Below are 19,447 nucleotides of genomic sequence, written 5' to 3'. Positions count from 1 at the left end.
GCAATGTTGCACATAGCACGCCTGTAGCTACTTTGATTCAAATAAGGGTGGTAGGTATCAGAACATTTTATCAATGATAACTTCAAACCAAGAGACTTGAAATAAGTTCCGTTGATAGCAAACTTTGGACATTTTCATATGAAGCTATTACACATCACAGTTACACGTAGGGGTGGTGACACTGAGGTCATGTAACTATGGTTTGGCAATATCATTCATACTTTCAAAATCATACAAGAGGCATCGTTCTGTGAAGATTGTCTTTCTGAACAAAACAGATGCGATAAACACTTCTTTTCCACAGTCAGAGATTCTTATCTACGGTAGGCAGTGGACCAAACTACAGTGCAGTAGTTCAAAACTTAAAAGTGTTGGGTTTTAAATCTATAACTAGTGCCAGACTGTTGAGTAAATATTATTTAACATTATATAGTTAGCAGGGTGGCAGGTGGTTAGCACTGCTGCCTCATAGCAAGAAGGTCCGGGGTTCAAATCCACCACATGGCACCTTTCTGTGTGGAGTTTGCATGTTCTCCCTGTGTCTGTGTGGGTTTTCTGCAGGTACTCTGGTTCTCTCCCACAGTCCGAAGACATGCACTTAGTGGGGTTAGGTCAATTGGTGGTTCTAAAGTGCCCATAGGTGTGAATGGTTGTGAGTCTGTCTGTGTTGGCCCTGTGACAGACTGATGACCTGCCCAGGGTGTACCCTGCCTCTCACCCCATAGAAGCTGGGGCTCCAGTCCCTCCTATGATGCACTGAGGAGGACTTCACTCCCAGGCTGCACTGATGTCACACAATTTTGAGGTACAGCCTGAAGGAGGCTACTCAAATTTCTGGGGGCACCCCAGGTTCCCGCTTTAGCTGCACCCCTGATCATAAACTCATTATGTTTTATTGTTCAACTTGAAGAAATAAAGTTTGTATGATTTCGGATTCCTCTGTCATAGTTTTTTTGTTTCATAAAGAACCTTTCAATGGATGACGGCGCCAAGCTGCTGTAAACAGCTACATGTGGACTGTGGTTTGGCATCATCTTCCTCAAAACAACCTCATCCGATGGCAGCATGATGTTCCTCCAAAAATATTGTTCATCATTAATGGAACAGAAGTTGCCACATGTGCAAATGCACCTTCACACCATCATGGATGCTGAATTCTCCCAGTTAAAACAGGTGGAACGTTCCTGCTAATCTTAAACTGCTTAACTCCGTTTAGTTTTGAGATGTCAGAAACAGTCGACAATTTTCCCCCCCAACTTAAAACTTAAGCTTAAAAAAAAAATCTGTTTAATTTACAGTTGAATATAATTACTGATTTGCAAATTGTTACATTCTGTTTTATTTAGAGTTTATCCCCAATCCAAGCTTTTTTAGTTGTAGATTTAGGTGTAACCCTACATGATGACACAGTTATGCTCCCTAGATTTCATTGAGTAACAGCATGAAACTGGGAGTCAGAATATAGTGTGGAGTTTCACCTCTCTGTCCTCGCCCATTAGATTAGAACTTGCTGCCCGTGATCAGCCGCTGGAGCAAATTGTCAATTACGATGTATATTGTAGAGCACACAGCCGACTCCGTGGCCTTAGGGGAAGGGGTGGAAGCTACTGTGGAGACATACCTTAAACTCCCAGCGCCTCCCCCTCTTCGTCCTCACTTCATTCTTCCTCCAGGCTAATTTGGTGGCTGGTCTGTGTGACACCTGCCACTGAGCTTAACAGAGATTAACCATTTCCCCGTGGATTTCCCCTGGGAGATCCAGGAGAAGGGAGGCCTCTTTAATAATTGTCTGGATGCTCTGAGCCCCAGTAAATGATGGCACAAAAAGGTGGCCATGACAAAATGGAAACAGCCCAATATCAGTGCTCAGCACAGATCAAATATTCTCCGCTTGCATGGCCAAATGTTCTCCTTCCCTCTCAAATCAAACTGACAGCAACTGTGATGAACGAAAAAAACCCCAAAAACTACAAAGACAAAAAAATAAAATTACAAGATTTTGAGGTTTTATTCACATATACAGTACAAACATTCACTTTGTATTTGTTACTGAAGTGCAATTTACAGACGTTAGCAGCAATTCTTCATAGACTTTAATTTACATCATAATTAGACATTTTAGGACCTCTTTCACATCTGTCACCTTTGTCTTTTATACTTTTTTTTTTCTTTTCTTTTCTTTTTTTTTTACATATGTACACTGTTTGTAGAATATTGCCAGACATAGCCTATATTTATTATATCTCTCAAAATAAATGTGTGAAAATCTCTGTGATGGCTAATGAAGCCACTATCAAACATGGTGTAAAACAATGACAAACGCAGACTGTGTCGACAAAGCATGCCAAGTGTGAAGATGCGGCTGCTCGAGCCCAACTCTGCGCTCCGATACACACAGACGGCATTTACACAAAACCTGAGCTTCGACTCTGGTGCTTTATTAGCACCAGGTTAAGTCAAACAATAGGAGCTGATTACCAGTGTTTTTACTGAAGCTGCCATTAGCCTTGCTTGGATTACCAGCGTTGCATTAGTTACAGAGGACCTCTTATGCTGTTCTGTATTGTCTCTAATATATATACTCGTGTACTGGTCGATGCTTGTATGAAACATGGCCGTATGCAACATTTACCACTGTGGCTGAGACGTCAAATAAAGTCCAAAGAGGGCCGAGCTGCACTTGAACCACAAGATGGTGTATTGAGCTTCATTTTACACATTCTTATTTACAGTAGTGAAGCCTCTTGAGGGAATGGGTGTAGCTGGTTCTGGTTAAAGGTTATAAAGTAGGTTATAAAGGGAGCGCAGCTGGAATGGTGCTTCAGACAACAATGGGCTGTCCCAGTATGAGATAAAGATAGCATGAAGTGTGTGCTATGCGCAGCTATTCTAGTAAGAATAAACATAATAAGCATAATGAGCATAATAGGTCCACTTTATTTTAAAGTCTAGTTTGGCCCTGCACCAAAGTTTTTTAAAATTTAATTCATTTATATGGGATTTTTTCCCCCAAATGAAGTCGAATCTATTAAAATGACTAAAGCTGGATTTATACTTCATGACACAGTGTAAACACATATTACGGCTGAAGACTGACACCCAGTTCAATGTTCTTTTTGTCTTGGATTTAACACAGTCTGAGAAAATAGCAGGGAAGTTGGAGCAAACCGACAGCAGCTGCTACATCGCAGAACGCGGTTCGCTCGCCTTCTCTAAAATGCGAGCACACGTCTGGGGCCCCAGCGGGACTGCAGGAAGCACGAGTGGCTGCCTGTGTATTCCCACTACAAGCATCCGATGCCAGTGTTTAGACAAAAATAAGGAGGTTAAAACTCTCTTCAAACGTCTAACAAAGCGATTACACTGCTCCCAACAATGGCTGCCCCTGCATGAATGAAAGCGTGCGAATGCAGGGAGTGCACAGAGGTGGTAGTCATTAAGAGCCACCTATAGATGCAGCTCCAGCGCGATTAATCACAAAGTAAACAGATACAAAATGGTCTAATTACAGCAACACATGCATGCAGTGTTGCAGGGGTGATCAGAATGTCTGCCTACAGTAAATCCAGCTTTAGAAAACCTGGGGCCTGAGAGCTAGTCACTCAGTTCGTGCAGAAAAAAGGGGATGCCACATACAAACCATCCAGCGTTTGAGTGCTAAACTCCCAGCTCACCTGATTTATTTCAATGAAACATTGTTAAATACACTCTATCACTTCTTACAGCTTTTTCATTGTGCAGATGCAGTTTTTTTTTTTTTTTTGTGTAAATCCGCCTGTGTGTAAAACCATCTGATCTCCAGTGAAGGCTCAACTCTTCGGTTTGATAGACGTACTGTAACGCTGCCAGGACAGGGGCTCACAGCAGGAGCAGGAGAAAACACAACAGTGACCACTAGATGTCACTCTCACTACTTAGATTATACTGCTGACTGGGCCGCGCCGCTACCTTGACTAAAGAGAAAACAGCAATGACAGAGCAATATGAAGACTATAAACACTTAGCTGCATTAAAAAAAATGCATAAAATAATGTGTTCATGAACTATGCAGAGATATAAAATAGTGTGAGGTATAAATTTACATGGTTGTGATCAGGAGTGAACATTTTCACCTCAGGATGTTTAAAAATAAAATTCCTCAAGTTAACCTCAGCTCTGACAGCGACGGGGTTGTCGTGACCACAGCATGACAGCGCGATGGGGTCAACAAGGCTTCGCTGACGACTCGCGACCAAAAGCAGCTGCTATTGGCGCAGACGAGATTAGGTGACGAAAACGGGCCGCACCAGGTGGTAAAACTGAGGTCAACCAGGTCAAAAGACAAAAGGAAAAGAGTAAATAAAGCACTCTCCCTTCCTCCATCGCTCCATGCACTCAGGCGACCCATAAAGGCTGCGTTTATGTACCTCGCTTTCTCTTTACCCAGTGGGGTGAAGATGAGAGGAGGTGGGGGGGGAAGAAGAAGAAGAGGGTGTATTAACCTGTCCTCGTGTCATGTTAGACTCCAACGTGGCAGGGAGAGGTGAGCAGAGAGGAGGAGGAGGCGGAGGAGGAGGCAGGGAGAAGACAGAAAAGAGGGCAAAGGAGGGAGCAAAGGGTGAGTTAAGAGTAGGAGGACAAAGATAGAAATGAGAAAGAGCGAGGAAGGTGAGCTCTGAAGCAACGCTCTGTCCTTCTATTTCTCACTCATTCTTTCCTTCCTCTTCCTCTATCACCCGTCACCCTGACAGGGCCGGTAATTGGACGAGGACCTCTCTCTCTCTCTCTTCCCTTTTTTCCCTCTGCCTCTGTCTGTCTCGCTCTCTCCCCCGTGGCTCTACTCCTCAGCGGGAGCCTTGGGGCCCGGAAATAGCTGATGACAAGATAGTGGCTGCCTTTCATTCTGCTCAAGGTTACCCCACCCTTCCCTGACAGCCGAAGAAGAGGGGGTCGCATTTAGGCGGGTGTTTGCTTAAACCTGTGTTTGTGTGTTTAAAGAACGCCAAGTCCATCTTTTTATATCCCTTTTCTTTTCAGCCTTTCCAGTTAACCTTCCTCTTGTCGCCCTGGGTGGATGTGTGGGACGACACACACACACACACACACACACACACACACTGGGGTGACAGCTTTGAGTTTAGAGGTTGAACTGAGTTGTGAAACATGGACTCATTTTACTCTTAAAAAAAAAGGTTAAACACACACTCTCTCTATTCAACCCTCACACACACACACACTCTCCCTCAGTCCGACAGCAGGAACTGCTCCTGCTCGGGGGGTTTTTTGACCCAGGTACCGAGGCCCATTTCCTGCAGAGACCTGAACCACTGCTGCTTCGCTGTCTGGTAAGGGCGCGCCGCCATCTTGGCCTCGCAGTACATGAGCTGGCGGTCCGCCGGGCTGGATGCGTGGATCCCCAACTGAAGAGGGCGAGGATGACCGAGGGAGAGAGAAAGTGAAGGGTGGAGAGAAAAAAAAAGAGAGAAAGTGCGAGTGAGATAAGAGCAGAGTCAGACGTGAAGATAGGGATGGAAAACAGAGAGAGAGGGAGAGGAATAAAGCCAGGGCAGAGGGGCTAAAGGTTTAGCGAGCAAAACAAAGCGAATGAGCCGGCACAAATGCATTTGGGTGGGGTTGGGAGCAGGCGCAGGGTGGAGGGGGCTTCAACAGCTGTGTAATCTCCCCATTTAAATTTCACAAGCAATTGAACATTCTCTGTGCTTTTTTGTGCATTCCTATTGTTGCGAGGGGGAAACAATGAAGATCGGCGGGGAGACAAGTGGGGAGAGAGAGCGAGAGGGAGAGAGCAAAAGTTTCTTTTGGAGATTAGTGCGACTGCTCTTGCGTGGCCCCTTATATACGGCGTGCAGGGAGCACTTAGGGTGGGGGCCTCCTCGAGTACTTCTCCAAATAATTATGGTTTCATAGTCATTATGCTTTAACAGCCGCCATTTGGCGATGCAGGCAGTGTCTGTTACATAAAGTTTCAGAATGGAAATGAGAGTGCAGCGGGTAAAGATCCGAGCTGCCAGTTTTTGATAAGCCGCATAGACAGCAGATGTTGCCAGGCAGACAAATTTATCTACGGCAGAAAGGAGATTCCACATTTCCTCTGCACAGAGCTCTGTGTGTCTACACGTGTCTGTGCCTTTTGACTGTTGGCATGCATCACTGTAGTTAATGCTTCTGTGTTACTGGCTGTGTGCAGGGGATTCCTGATGGCTATGGATTGCATATTGTTTCCGACAACAACTGAGTAATGCCTTTTGCTTTCCTGCACAGGAGCGTTTGGAGGGAGGAGAACGCTGAAACATATGAGATGTGATTATTGTTCAGGCTCATATTAATTAAACAGAACATCAGAATATTTTCTAGGAACTAAAAGATACAATGTGGACAGTGTTTATTTTATTTTTTTAATTAGCTTTTCAATTAGTGGAACTTTATCCACAGCAGACATTTCTGTACATCATAACAAACAAAAGAACAGTGTAATTATTAGCGTGACGGGGTCTGTGGTTCATTCAGGTGTTTTCTCTAAAATACTGCACAAGTCCAAATGTTTGCAGTGAGAAAATCCTGCAGAAGGAATCGTTTAATTTGTTGACTCTAAGAGGCAGAACTTCACTGAGCTAATACCGAAGTCCCTGCAGTTCCTCAAATGGCCACTTGAGGCTGGCCCTGACAGTAATTCCCCATAGACGCCCACATTTACAACAGAACTGACCCCTCCATCACACCCCTAAGGTGGCTGAATTATATATATATTTCACCTTAAATTATATTAAGGCTTTAATTTTTTGCATTATTGGTGCACTGTCACCAGGTGGAGTGCTGATCTGGACTACAGCCTCTGAGGCTGAACAATAACACGAGTGCCAAAAACTGCAGTTCCTAGAGTGGCCACTTGAGGCGGGTTCCAACAGCAAATCCATCCCCGCATACTCCCATGTTAAAGTACCCAAATTAAACAAGAGAAATAAACATGCCCCCCCCCCCCCCCCCCCCCAAAAAAAACCAAACTATGAAGGTTATGTATTTATTTTTTTAATAATCCCTATATTTAAGCTGTATTACAACTAAAGTCCCCAGCCACTTGCCCTTCCTCACAGGTGTGTGCACTCACCTTGCGGTACAGTCTGTTCCAGCGGGTAAACAGGGCATGCTTGCAGAGACGCGAGGGCGTCCCTGAGTCTCGTCTCAGTCCCGTCGTGGTGTTGACCACCTCCAGCTGTGCATCGCCTAGCGTCCAGTTGACGCTCACACACGAGGCCTTCCCCGGCTGCTGATAATCAGCACTGCTCAATCCTACGGGAAAGACGGGAAAATCCCAAAAAGGGGCGAGTTAAGCCTTCGCATTATAATGTGTCACGTGGACTTTTTGCCGCTGTATGTTGTCTAAACCTTTACTTTCTTTTTTTGTTGAACCTTCTCTCACACTCACCTCGCTCTCACCCTGAGGCTGAGAGAAGGCAAAATTTTGCAGTGATGCGCAAAAAAAAAAAAAAAAAGGCACCTGCATGGCTGTGTATGTGACACAGCTTTGATAAAACCTTAGAGAGAAAGAGCTGGAAAGGGAATGAAGCACATAAGCACTGTGTATGCTGTAAATATCATCTGCAGTCTCTGCTGCCTACACTGGACTGTCACTCTGTTCTCCCCTCCCTACGTTTTCCTTTTTGAAATAATTAGCCTCGCCAGCAAAGCACACAAAGCGATCAGTGGAGGTAAGTGAAAGAGAGACAGCGGTAGATGAAGAGTGGAGGTGAGTGGCGAACACACTGGGTTCCATGCAGAGAATTAGCCGCCTGCACTGAGAACACAGGCGCTGGCAGAGGTGCTGGGCCTGTGGCGGGAACAGAGCTGACAGCAGGGTGAGGAACAAATGAGGGCTCAAGGCAAAATGTTCTTGAGAGGCCGGCGTGGGCGTTTCACAGGAGCTGCATAGGAGTTTGGATTCGCACTCGATTGTACAGCCTGAAGAAGGAGAAAATGCTGAATCCAAGCGGCACTTTCTGGGGCAGAAAATGTAAGAAATACGGAGTGCCAAAATCTGCAGTTCTTCAAAAGGCCACTTGAGGCTGGATCCAAAAGCAAGTCAATCCCCACAGACTCCAAAATTAAAATGCCAATTTTTTTACTGCAGGAATCATCATATTCAAATCCTGGTACAAAAAATATTTTTACTGCTTACCTACAACTTACCTATTTAAATTATCTCAGGGATTAAAGATATGCATAATTAAGGTGGGTGGCTACTTTAAGTAACAGGTTGTTGGAATAACTGGCACTACCTGTCTGCTAGGTATCATCTTGGCTATTTCGAGCCACTAAATTATATCTCTCACCTGCATATGTTGTGCAGTTAATTGTACTAACAGTGGGTGATCTCACCATGCCTCATCCTTCTGTCATACACAGTCTATGATTGAATCACACAAGACAAATATCTACCAGAAGTTTCCAGAAGTGAAATACAGATTTTTATTTCATATACTTTGACAGTGATCATGGGTTATCCACTGATAACTGCTTTCTTTTATGTAAAGCCATCTTTAATGGACTGGAAAGGTTTTTGTAATCACAATAGAGCAATTTGGCTCATATGAACCCTGCCATGGAGCCAGTGTTTGCCTCTACTACTGGACTACTGTAGAAGCACACTGGGCTCACTCCCTTTGTAGATATAAGCTCGTTTTAAGCTAACAAAAGCACAACGAGAAGTACTTAGAGGTGATTATACACTAATGATAAAATAAAATCAATACTGTATTACATTTCTTCTAACAAAGCCCTGTAAATTCTGCACACTGGACCATTAATAATCACTGATATAAGTCTTCAGAAAGGAACCGCTGCCTTTGATTCCAGCTCGAGTTATTTATTGCATCATGCGACATTAAAGGTTCCCCTTATGGAAAATCAGCAGGCAGAGTCTCTGTGACGGCCGAATAACAGTTGCTTCTGATCTCATCGCCTGACAGACAGCTTGTTATATTACAATACCGGATCTGCAACACCACAATACATGCCTGCAGATCATTTCCCCTCTTTCCTGCACTGATTTTCCTGTCTTCACTCTTCCATTTACCTATTTCACCTCTTCTTTTCTGTTGCTCCTTGAAGCTGGAATGAATCGCCTGCCACGGTAACAATCCTCCAAGTCTCTTATGTATTACCCATCTCTTCTCTCTTGTGCAGACGCACCTCTTTGAACAAAAGACCCTCCTATCCATCCTGCTTTTTTCCACTCCTCTCGCTCCATTCACGGCTCATTTCATCCCTTCAATGCGTTTGACTCCTCTGTTTCTGTAATAGCCAATTTGATTTTTCCTTCATTGAGGACTTGATCAATTTCTCTTCTGGGAAGTGTTTGGCAGACATGAAAGAGGCAGAATTAAAGCCTTTGGTTACTGGATTCAGAACTGTACAGTACACATATGAGCAGCTTAATATCTGAGGCTGCTGTGCGTTCATGTGTACACAGTGCATCGATGCTGCATTACTGTAGCACTGCAGGGCTGTAAACGTGTTCCTTGACAGGTGGAGAAGACGTGGCGGAGCAGTGAAGCAACAGGTCTGTGAAAAGAGGAACTTCTTCATTGCCTGTGTTGAGGACAGGATTATAAATGGAAGGTGGCTGAGCACTTTCTGAAAAAGCACATTTTCACCAGGAGATTCGAAGGTTGATCTAAACGCTTCACGGTGTGCAAACATTTCCAAAATGCATGCTTGCTTGTGAACATTTACAGTGCCGTGAAAAAGTATTTGCCCCCTTTTTTATTTCTTAGTTTTTTGCACATTTCTCACAATTAAATGTAAATACAAAGTACAGTTTTTAAATGATGGTTTCATTTAAGGGGAAAAGGGGTCTGTGTGAAAAAGCAGTTAAGGTCAGTGTTCATGATTCGACAGTAAGAAAGAGACCGGGCAAAAATGGGATCCATGGAAGAGCGCAAACGCAAAAACCACTGCTGACCAAAAAGAGCACAAAGGCTCACATGTGCCAAAAAACATCTTGATGATCCCCGAGACTAAAACTAACACAGCAGTTCTTAAAAAAACATCATACAAAGAGTCAAACATGGTGGTGGTAGTGTCACGGTCTGGGGCTGATTTGCTGCTTCAGAATAACTTCCCATAATTGATGGACCCACCAATGCTGCTCTCTACCAGAAAACCCTGAAGGAGAATGTCTGACCATCACTCTGTGCCCTGAAGCTCAAAGCAGGACAATCATCCAAAACATACCAGCAAGTCCACCTCTGAATGGCTAAAAAGAAAAAAAAAGATTTTGGAGCCTCCTCGTCCCATCCCTACATTCTCTTCCACTTCATCCTTTCAGGGTCGTGGGGGCGCTGGAGCCTATCCCAGCTGTCATAGGGTGAGAGGCAGGGTACACCCTATACAGGTCACCAACTTGTTGCAGGGCTACCACAGAGACACAGACAACCACCATCACACCTTTGAGCAATTTAGAATCACCAATTAACCTAACCCCACTAACTACATGTCTGTGGCAGGAAACCAGAGTACCTGGAGAAAACTCACACAGACATGGGGAGAAGATGCAAACTCCACACAGAAAGGCCCGGGCCAAGGTGGATTTGAACCCAGGGGAGCCGCCGTGCTGCCCTATAGGTGTGACAAATATGGAAAAAACTAAGAAATCAGGTGTTAAAACTTGGGAGTCTGGCAACCCCTCAGCTTTCGTCTGATGACTAATGAATCCACACAGGAAGAGACCGGTGACCATAGAAGACCAGTAAAATTCAGCGACGTGTACAAGAACAGACAGAAAAACTGTTAGCAGCAGGAAGCGGGCCGGTCTTGTGTTAAAACATTTTTCAACTCTGAGGCAAGCAACTACCAACAAGAGCAAAGGATACTACTCACTGACACATGAGAGGTTAGTAAATACAAAGCATTACCTGCACAACCAGAGCCTAGAATACCCATTAGCAACCAGCAACTGGATTTAACTAAGCAAATAGGTACGAGCCTCCTATTGGATTATTACTGCATGGGCAATCAATTATCTTTAAGCTGGCAACAAGTTATTTAACCCCAACTGGTGCAATGAGTTGCTTCTCATTTCTTGAACAACCATGTCGAAAGACACATCGCGTGGTCGTGGAAAAGATGTCAGTCTGTTTGAGAAGGGTCAAATCACTGGCATGCATCAAGCAGAGAGAACTTCTAAGGAAATGCAGAAACTACTAAAATTGGGTTAAGAACTATCCAACGCATTATTAAAAACTGGAAGGATAGTGGGGACCCATCGTCTTTGAGGAAGAAATGTGGCCGGAAAAAAATGCTGAATGATTGTGATCGGCGATCACTTAAACGTTTGGTGAAATCAAATCGAAGAAAAACAACAGTAGCACTCAGGGCTATGTTTAACAGTGAACGTAAGAGCATTTCCACACGCACAACGCGAAGAGAACTCAAGGGATTGGTACTGAACAGCTGTGTAGCCTTAAGAAAATCAGTGAGGCTAACCGGAAAAAAAGACTTCAGTTTGCATAAAGAGGGAGCATAAAGATTGGACTCTGGAGCAATGGAAGAAGATCATGTGGTCTGATGAGTCCAGATTTACCCTGTTCCAGAGTGATGGGCGCATCAGGGTAAGAAGAGAGGCAGGTGAAGTGATGCACCCATCATGCCTAGTGCCTACTGTACAAGCCTGTGAGGCCAGTGCTATGATCTGGGGTTGCTGCAGTTGGTCAGGTCTAGGTTCAGCAACATTATGTGGTCAAAGAATGAGGTCAGCTGATGACCTGAATATACTGAATGACCAGGTTATTCCATCAATGGATTTTTTCTTCCCTGATGGCATGGACATATTCCAAGATGACAATACCAGGATTCATTGGGCTCGAATTGTGAAAGAGTGGTTCTGGGAGCAAGAGGCATCATTTTCACACATGGATTGGCCACCACAGAGACCAGACCTCAACCCCATTGAGAATCTTTGGGATGTGTTGGAGAAGGCTTTGTGCAGTGGTCAGAATCTACCATCACTGCAAGATCTTGGTGAAAAATTAATGCAACACTGGATGGAAATAAATCTTCTGACGTTGCAGAAGCTTATCGAAACAATGTCACAGCGAATGCATGTCGTAATCAAAGCTAAAGGCGGTCCAACGAAATATTAGTGTGACCTTTTTTTTTTTGGTGGCGACTTTTCAGGCAGTGTATGTGGACAAAGCTTTATCCAATGGCACCGATTTCAAGGTTTCTAGTGTAATCAGACTTCCTAGACATGGTTTACCAAAGCAAATCAATAGTGAGGAAATGCAGATACATTTTAAAAAGCTAATAAGAAACAAATCTGTCATTTTCAAGATTGCATTTTAACAAATACATTCCCTTTTTTGCTCTTCCCGCTCAATTTACCTGCACGCGTGCTTAGAAGCCTGCTTACAGCCTACAAATGGAGACCAGAAAGCTTTTGGTACCAAAAGTCTCGTCCCTTGCCTGCACGATCCTACATCTGATATCTGTTTATAGAAATTAAAACACCAGACAGAGTGTTGAATAATGACACCGCTGTGCCTAACTAATGAATAATGTGAGTACCAATGATCAGTTGCTTGATGTTAATATGCAACGAGTAACTGATTTTCATTTTTCAAGTAACTTTCCTCACAATGTTTACCCTCAACAGCAATTTATAGTAAAATATAAATCTAATAAATCTAGCCTCCTCTGATGTTCACCCTATCATCACGCAAGCACGTATCAGACCACAGAACCACAAAAGCTCAAACGTGAATTTTAACCTGTTTAGCTGTGAAACAGGCGTGTGCGCTGAGCTAACCGCAAACCTCCAAAAGTGGAGAATGAGCGTTATTAATGTTTCCTTTATCTGCTGTTGTTCTGATTCCTCTTATCCCGAAACAACAAAGCCCTGCCGCAGTTTGTGTTCGCTGAACAGCAGGACGAGAGTGAAGGACAAGTCGGTGCATCGATGTGTTTGGCCCTCGGGGTTCAGGTGGAGCTGCTTTGGCTGTGTGCGATAAGAGCGGGCCCTGCGATCCCCAGGAATTTCTTCCGGGGGGTGCTGCTTTTAAATAACCCTGGACTCACAATAGCCTGGGAGCTCATCAGAGGCAATGAAAGGATGGCGGAGGAGATGAGAGGAAGGGGAGGGGGAGACACACGTGCAGACATCTGAATGCAAGTGAAGCTCTGTCTTTCTTTATTCCCCTCCTGCCTTGCTGTCTCCCCTTGTTTTCCTCAGCCTGTCTCTCCCTCTCTCTCGGACCGAACTCCCCTCAGATTGAACGGCTGTCCGATAAGGGCTGTGATTACATTGATTTGGCGTAGGGCCATCTCCACTTTCTGTCCATCTCCCTCCCTGCCTTCACCCTTCTACCCTTCAATAAACTACTCATAGCACTGCGGGTGCAAAGATCTGACAGTCTGTGACGCACGCACACAGAAAACGCACAATCATTGTTAGACAGGAAGACAGAGCATGTGCAGCACACCTGAAGAAACAGTGTAAAGAACATTCGACACCATCAGTGTGGCTTTAACCGGTGGGGAAAAAGAAGCTATGCAGTCATTAAACACACTTTGTAGCTATGAGATAAGAACAAATGATGAACCACAAGATCAAACCTGACCACAATTTTCCAAATATTAACCGCGGCTTGTAATATCTAAAAGCAAAAGCTCAAATGACTCTACGTAAAAAGCCAAATCATGAGAAATGCTCGGTGAGGCCGCGGTCTGAGGGTTCAGTGATAAATTCATCTCAACAACCATCACCAAAGGACATTTCAGCACAATTATTAATCTTGATAAGGACAGGCCTCACAAAATCTCCTTCCTCATGGCACCCAGAGAGCCCCTGTGCCCTTCAAGGACCGCATGTATGCATGTATGACAAATATGGAGATGCTATGAAAGTATCAGATTCTGATTTATCCATAGAGAGTATTTGACATGATATAATGTGTTTCCCTCTAAGTGACTGTCACTCTCTTTGTTTATATCAGTGATCCCTAGCAACCAAATGTGCCCTACATCTCTGCGTGCCTGTCGCTCAGCGGCTCTGACTGGCCTAGATCTGAAATGATGGCTGATGCAGTTGGGTGTCATTCACATCCTCTTCTAGCATTCATCTTCACTACAAACGCAAAGTCTCGGGTCTCAGCGGAGCCCTGGAAGCAGACGAGCCAAACAACTTCTTAGTTGTTGCTTGTCTGGCTGGTAAAATGTAAGTGTAGAGAAGAAGTGGTACATGAGTTTGTTAAGTGTGCGTGTGCGGAGGGGGTGTAACATATGATGTGTGATCTGTTGGAATGCATCGCGTCTGTACCTGACATATTGGTTAAAAAGAATACATGGAAACAGAGTACTGTATACCAGGACATTTACGTAGTATAGCCCAAGATTTCTAAGTGCCTGTGGGTAAAGTCACTATTTAAAGGCAGGGTGAGAACAGAAAGTACAGAAAAGCCTTAAAGTGATCCAAGCATGAAATACATGCTTAGAAGGTTTCAACAGTTTCACTGAGTAGGCAACAGGTTGGTGCTTGTGTTTAAAGATACTTCAGGTGTATCTCCAAGAAGCAACCACCAGAACTGAAAATTGAAGAAAATATTGAAGCGCTCAAACCTTCAGTACCTCCAAAGCCCACTCGAGTCAGTCCTAACAGATCCCCACTTTACAGGAGAATCAAATGTACTATTATTAGTAGTAATATCACAACAGCCCAGGAGCTCATCAGAGTAATATCACAGTGACTTATGAATGCACATTGTTAATGAAGGTTGCTAGCTTCACTTCTGAATTCATTTTCCTACACTTATAACAAGAACCCTCTAGTTTTTTGTCCTTTGTAAAATTTAAATACTACATGAATTGTGCATGATTACCACAGACTGTAAAGAAAAGATGGACACAGCCACGGTGCTGTCACCCATTGGTTTATGGGCTACAGTGTCAGTTCAGCACTTTTGGCCCTTGAAATATTGATTTTTTTTAAACTAGGTGCCTGTATTTGGATGAGAGTCTTGAGGTGGAGAGGACTGCAGTGAAAACCTGAGAATACTAGGCCCACTGACTTCTCAATTACAATCCAGGTTTATCATAATTTGAACCATAACATACAAAAGAACACCATGTTGTATTAAATAAGACTTGGAAAAACACACTGGAACCACAAATCCATCAAGAAGATTATTATTATTAAAGAATTAGGGTCCTTTTCTCACACGCTTCTATAAAATCAGACATTTTTTTGCCACCAGAGACGTCGCCCCCTGCTGGTCAGTTTTCAGAACCAAAGGCTATGTCCAACTTTGTTAAAATAGTGAACTTTGAAGCATTCAAAATAATATTTACAGCCTGGCACAAGAAAGCAGTTTGGGCCTTTATGGATAGCTTTCCCCTTCATAACAACTCTAAGGAGTGTGACTATAACCCATCTAACAGGACAAAATGCTAACTGTGAATGTTCAAAACCAATGGATCACATCACCATAACTACGTCCATCTTTTATAGCGTTTGTGATTTTAAAAAGGCCTGCTCTGACCATTGAAGTCATTTCATTTCAATTCAATTCAGTTTTATTTATATAGCGCCAAATCACAACAAACAGTCCCCTCAAGGCCCTTGTGCTTGCCTTGAGTTTTTTCCATGTAGTTTTCAGCTATAATGAACATCACAGTCTTGACATTTAGGGCCTGTTTAAAACAATGAAGCCCAGAGAAGCCCAAAGCCTAGAGCATGACCATCATGTAGTATGTCACCAGCAAAAAGTCAAAGTATAATGTGAATGACTTCTGTTGTGTCACCTTTCATTGTGTGAAGACTTCCCAAAGTCCATATAGTGCATTTTAAAGTGCAAGTTACAGCTACTGCCAGAGACACATGTGGCTGTTTATGTTGTGGTCATACCGCTGAGCAGGAGCTGGTTGCGTCTGTATGTAGCAGGCAGCGGGCCCAGGCGCTCCTGACGCTGGTTCAGAACTCTGCCCAGATGGCCTGTGTGACGCAGGCTGCCAACGGTCACGCTATGCAGGTACACTGGTTCCACAAAATGGCTCAGCAATGCCCCCTGCAGGCCCAGGATGTTCCATCTGAGGGTGGGGAGGAGATGGAAGGAAGGGAAGAGAGAGGAAGTTAGGAGGAAAAAAGGAGGGAGGAGAGTGAAAGGATGGAATGAAAAGAATTCGTGAAAACGTGGGCGAAGGTGAGAATGTAGGATGACGCGCGTGGATGAAAGGGAGAGGCAACAGTTGGGCGAAGGGAAGAAAAGGCAGGAAGAGACAGAGAGTGGAGAGGTGGATAGAGAGACAAAGTGGAGAAAAAGAGAGAGAGACAGATGTGAGAGCTTCGGTGACAGGTGGAGACAATTTGATCATTATCTTGATGTGGGACGTGATGAATAGCAGTAACTACATTGACCACGCACACACACACACACACACACACACACACACACACACACACACACACACACACACACACACACACACACACACACACACACACACACACACACACACACACATAAATGTCCTCTTCCCCCAGAAACACAAACCGTCATCACCAACAACAACACTGCCAAAGGTCAGTACATCAGCATTCATTACATGGAACAACAACATTACCATGTGTGCATTCATCAGTGCCATGGAGGTTAATGCACTGCACGGGGCTGCAGAAGAGCCTCCGTCGATTGCTCGCTGCGAGGGGATCACCTTGCGGTTTGTTTAGGGGAGATCCACAAGTGACACAAAATCACTGCGGGGCTAATCCTGCAGGCCGCACTAGCACCACGTGCTGTAGCCAGCTGGTCATGTGCCACCTACTGTCAAAAGCCCAATCTCAATTTAACCAGCAGATGCTAATTTATGGACAGAGAATGGTAATTACTGTGTTTATTATAATTCCTGCCCTTCATAACTGAAGAGGAAACCTGCTGTTTACCTGAGCTGTGTGCTCCCCAGTGCATTGGACATTCATTGGAATAATGAACCTGTGCAGGAGGCTCAACATTATGCTTCTAATTTTTACATCATTGTTCTTTTTGTTAATCAATGTCTCTTTATCATGGATGCAATTACAGCGGCTGCCCCCCCCATCACCCCTTACCAGCTTAATAATCACTCATTACATTTTCTTTTGCTTCCCCAAGCAGTCAATTAACATCAACGGCTTTCTGGGAATCACTTAAACGGGCTCACAAAGCAGCAGAGCCCCTGCCTCTGCTTTACCTGCAATCTGTCGCCAAGATTTGTCCTTCCTTCCCAAACAGAGAGGAGGAGTTTTGTTCAAAAAGCACACGCGCACACCAAAAACAGAAATAGTTTAGCCTGAAATATTAATTTACCCAGAAAGCGACACCGTGAATCAGAAACATCTTCTAATCTCATGCAAGAAAAGACAGCCATCTGGCTTGGGTGTGTGAATCTAAAGAGAGGAGCGGGGAGAGACCTCCTCTTTCTCGCTCTCCGTCTATCGTTCCCTCTCTCCCCCAGTAAACGCCGCCCATTAAAGTAATGTGTTCATCTGCATAAAACTGCGGTGGAATGGAGAACATCATCGTTATATGAAAGCCATTTAGGCCCCTCAATTAAATCCAGCTGTCGACTTCAAATCAAATATTAGCGAAGAAGCTTGACTGGGCCCCGGCCTTAAGAAAACATGATGATGATCAGCAAGCGAAGCAGTGACGACTGTTATCAACTATGTTTATGATAAGAGCAAAGATCCTAATATCCCCCTCTGGTCAAAGCTGAACTAACGATAATAAAGTGCGGGAAGTGAAAGGAAGTGGGGAAATAAAAAAGTAATGGGAGGTTGCAAAATGAGTGTGACAGAGGACAAAAAGAGTATCCAGGGGATCGCTTTAAGATTGCAGTGTGGTTTCGTGTGTGTGTGTGTGTGTGTGTGTGTGTGTGCGTGTTCAGCCTGTAGCCCTAAGCTCCTCTCAGTTCCACCTTCCACTCCTGACCTTGATAAACTGGCCCTCTGTGACCCACTCAGTTTAACGATGGCCACCGATCATTTACAGCGATATAAAGAAGGAAAAAAAAAAGAAAAAGGAAAGAGGAAGCTGTGGAGCAAAGAGAGCGCGTCTGCTGTCTGGCCTGGTGGGATGAGGTGGAGAAGATGGCGGGTGGGGGGGAAAGCAGGGTGTCCCTTCTCCCTCCCCTGTCACTCTATTTTTTTGTAAAGTAATTGCTTTCACCCCTGTTGGTGACCTGGGTAGATTTAATCACACCATCTCCAGCCCTGGCCAACTGAATCAAATTGGTCAAATTAACAGCAGCTACACAGGAGAAGGGTTCACCTCCTGCTCGTGCTCTCTTATTCTCTGTTTGTGCCAGTCCTTTGACACACACACACACACACACACACACACACACACACACACACACACACACACACACACACACACACACACACACACACACACACACACACAGCAGCTCAGCTGTAGTCCTGAACGGCTCAGTTGGCACAGTGCGTTGCTTACTAAGCTAAATTCGGGGGTTCGGCTCCTGTTGTGGCAGCGTCATGGCAGAACAACTGAGACTATATTAAAAATTGATTTTGGATATTTCAGAGAACGTCAAGAGAATTACAATTGTTGAATTTCTTCACTTGGTACAACACTGAATGGTTCAGCTATGCTAGTCCTTAAATTTTTAAGGGGTTGATAATGTTAGTTTGTCAGCTGGAGGACTGGTCCATCTCTTTATTTTCAGTTTGAAATATTTCAGTGGGAAGGAATGGATTTTCTGGAGAAAAATCCCATCACAAAGGTCTAAACTGCTTTGTAACCTTTGAAAGCAGTGGCAACACAATGCTTATTTTCAAAGGTAAAAGTCGAGGCTTTTGTTAGTCCACTGTAGTCAATAGTATCACTGCTTCAGACTCATGTGGTCAAACCTGAAATACACTTGCCAGACACTTTATTAGGTACAGCTTACTAGTACTGGGAGGTCCAGTCCAGTACTTTTGCCTTCAGGACTGCTTTAATTCTTCATGGCACAAATTCAATAAGGTGCTGGAAACATTTCTCAGAGATTTTGGTCCATGTTGATATGATGACATCACGCAGCTGGTTGAGATTTATCAGCTGCACATCCATTTTGCAAATCTCCCACATCCCAAAAGGAGCTCTATAGGATTGAGATCTGGTGACTGTGGAGGCCACGTGAGTGCAGTGAACTCACTGTCACGTTCAAGAGACCAGTCTGAGATGATTTGAATTTTGTGACATTGAGTGTTATCCTGCTAGAAGCACAAAGACATTTTCTGGCACGTCACCTACTTCCAAGGTGATGGAGAAGAGCCTTAAGACTTGACCAACGTGTTTCAGCCTGTGGCCTTCGTCAGGGGCGTCTAGTGGGAAGCAGTCATAAATGTTCAGCAAAAATACTCGGGTAGCTTGTGGTGTATAAAGGAGACTCAGTTGGTACTAAGAGGCCCAAAGTG

At 44.2% G+C, this 19,447-nt stretch overlaps 1 protein-coding gene across 1 annotated transcript in view; it reads right to left on the bottom strand.

Moving 5' to 3' along the window:
* Positions 1 to 2,050: 2,050 nt before the first annotated feature.
* The window catches only part of adarb2 (adenosine deaminase RNA specific B2 (inactive)), a 207,673-nt gene continuing 190,276 nt past the window's right edge, over positions 2,051 to 19,447 (bottom strand). Inside the window, exons 8-10 of the mRNA XM_030757219.1 lie at positions 15,896 to 16,077; positions 7,106 to 7,287; positions 2,051 to 5,399 (exon numbers count right to left, since the gene is read on the bottom strand). Of these exons, the coding sequence (XP_030613079.1) occupies positions 5,223 to 5,399; positions 7,106 to 7,287; positions 15,896 to 16,077 (541 nt within the window). The 3' untranslated portion in view covers positions 2,051 to 5,222. The remainder of the gene's footprint in view (positions 5,400 to 7,105; positions 7,288 to 15,895; positions 16,078 to 19,447) is intronic.

The sequence above is a fragment of the Archocentrus centrarchus genome, chromosome 20 (assembly GCF_007364275.1).
Source record: "Archocentrus centrarchus isolate MPI-CPG fArcCen1 chromosome 20, fArcCen1, whole genome shotgun sequence".
Lineage (NCBI taxonomy): Eukaryota > Metazoa > Chordata > Actinopteri > Cichliformes > Cichlidae > Archocentrus > Archocentrus centrarchus.
The sequence above is the reverse complement of the archived record's forward strand: the minus strand, read 5'-3'. Positions and strand labels throughout refer to the sequence as shown.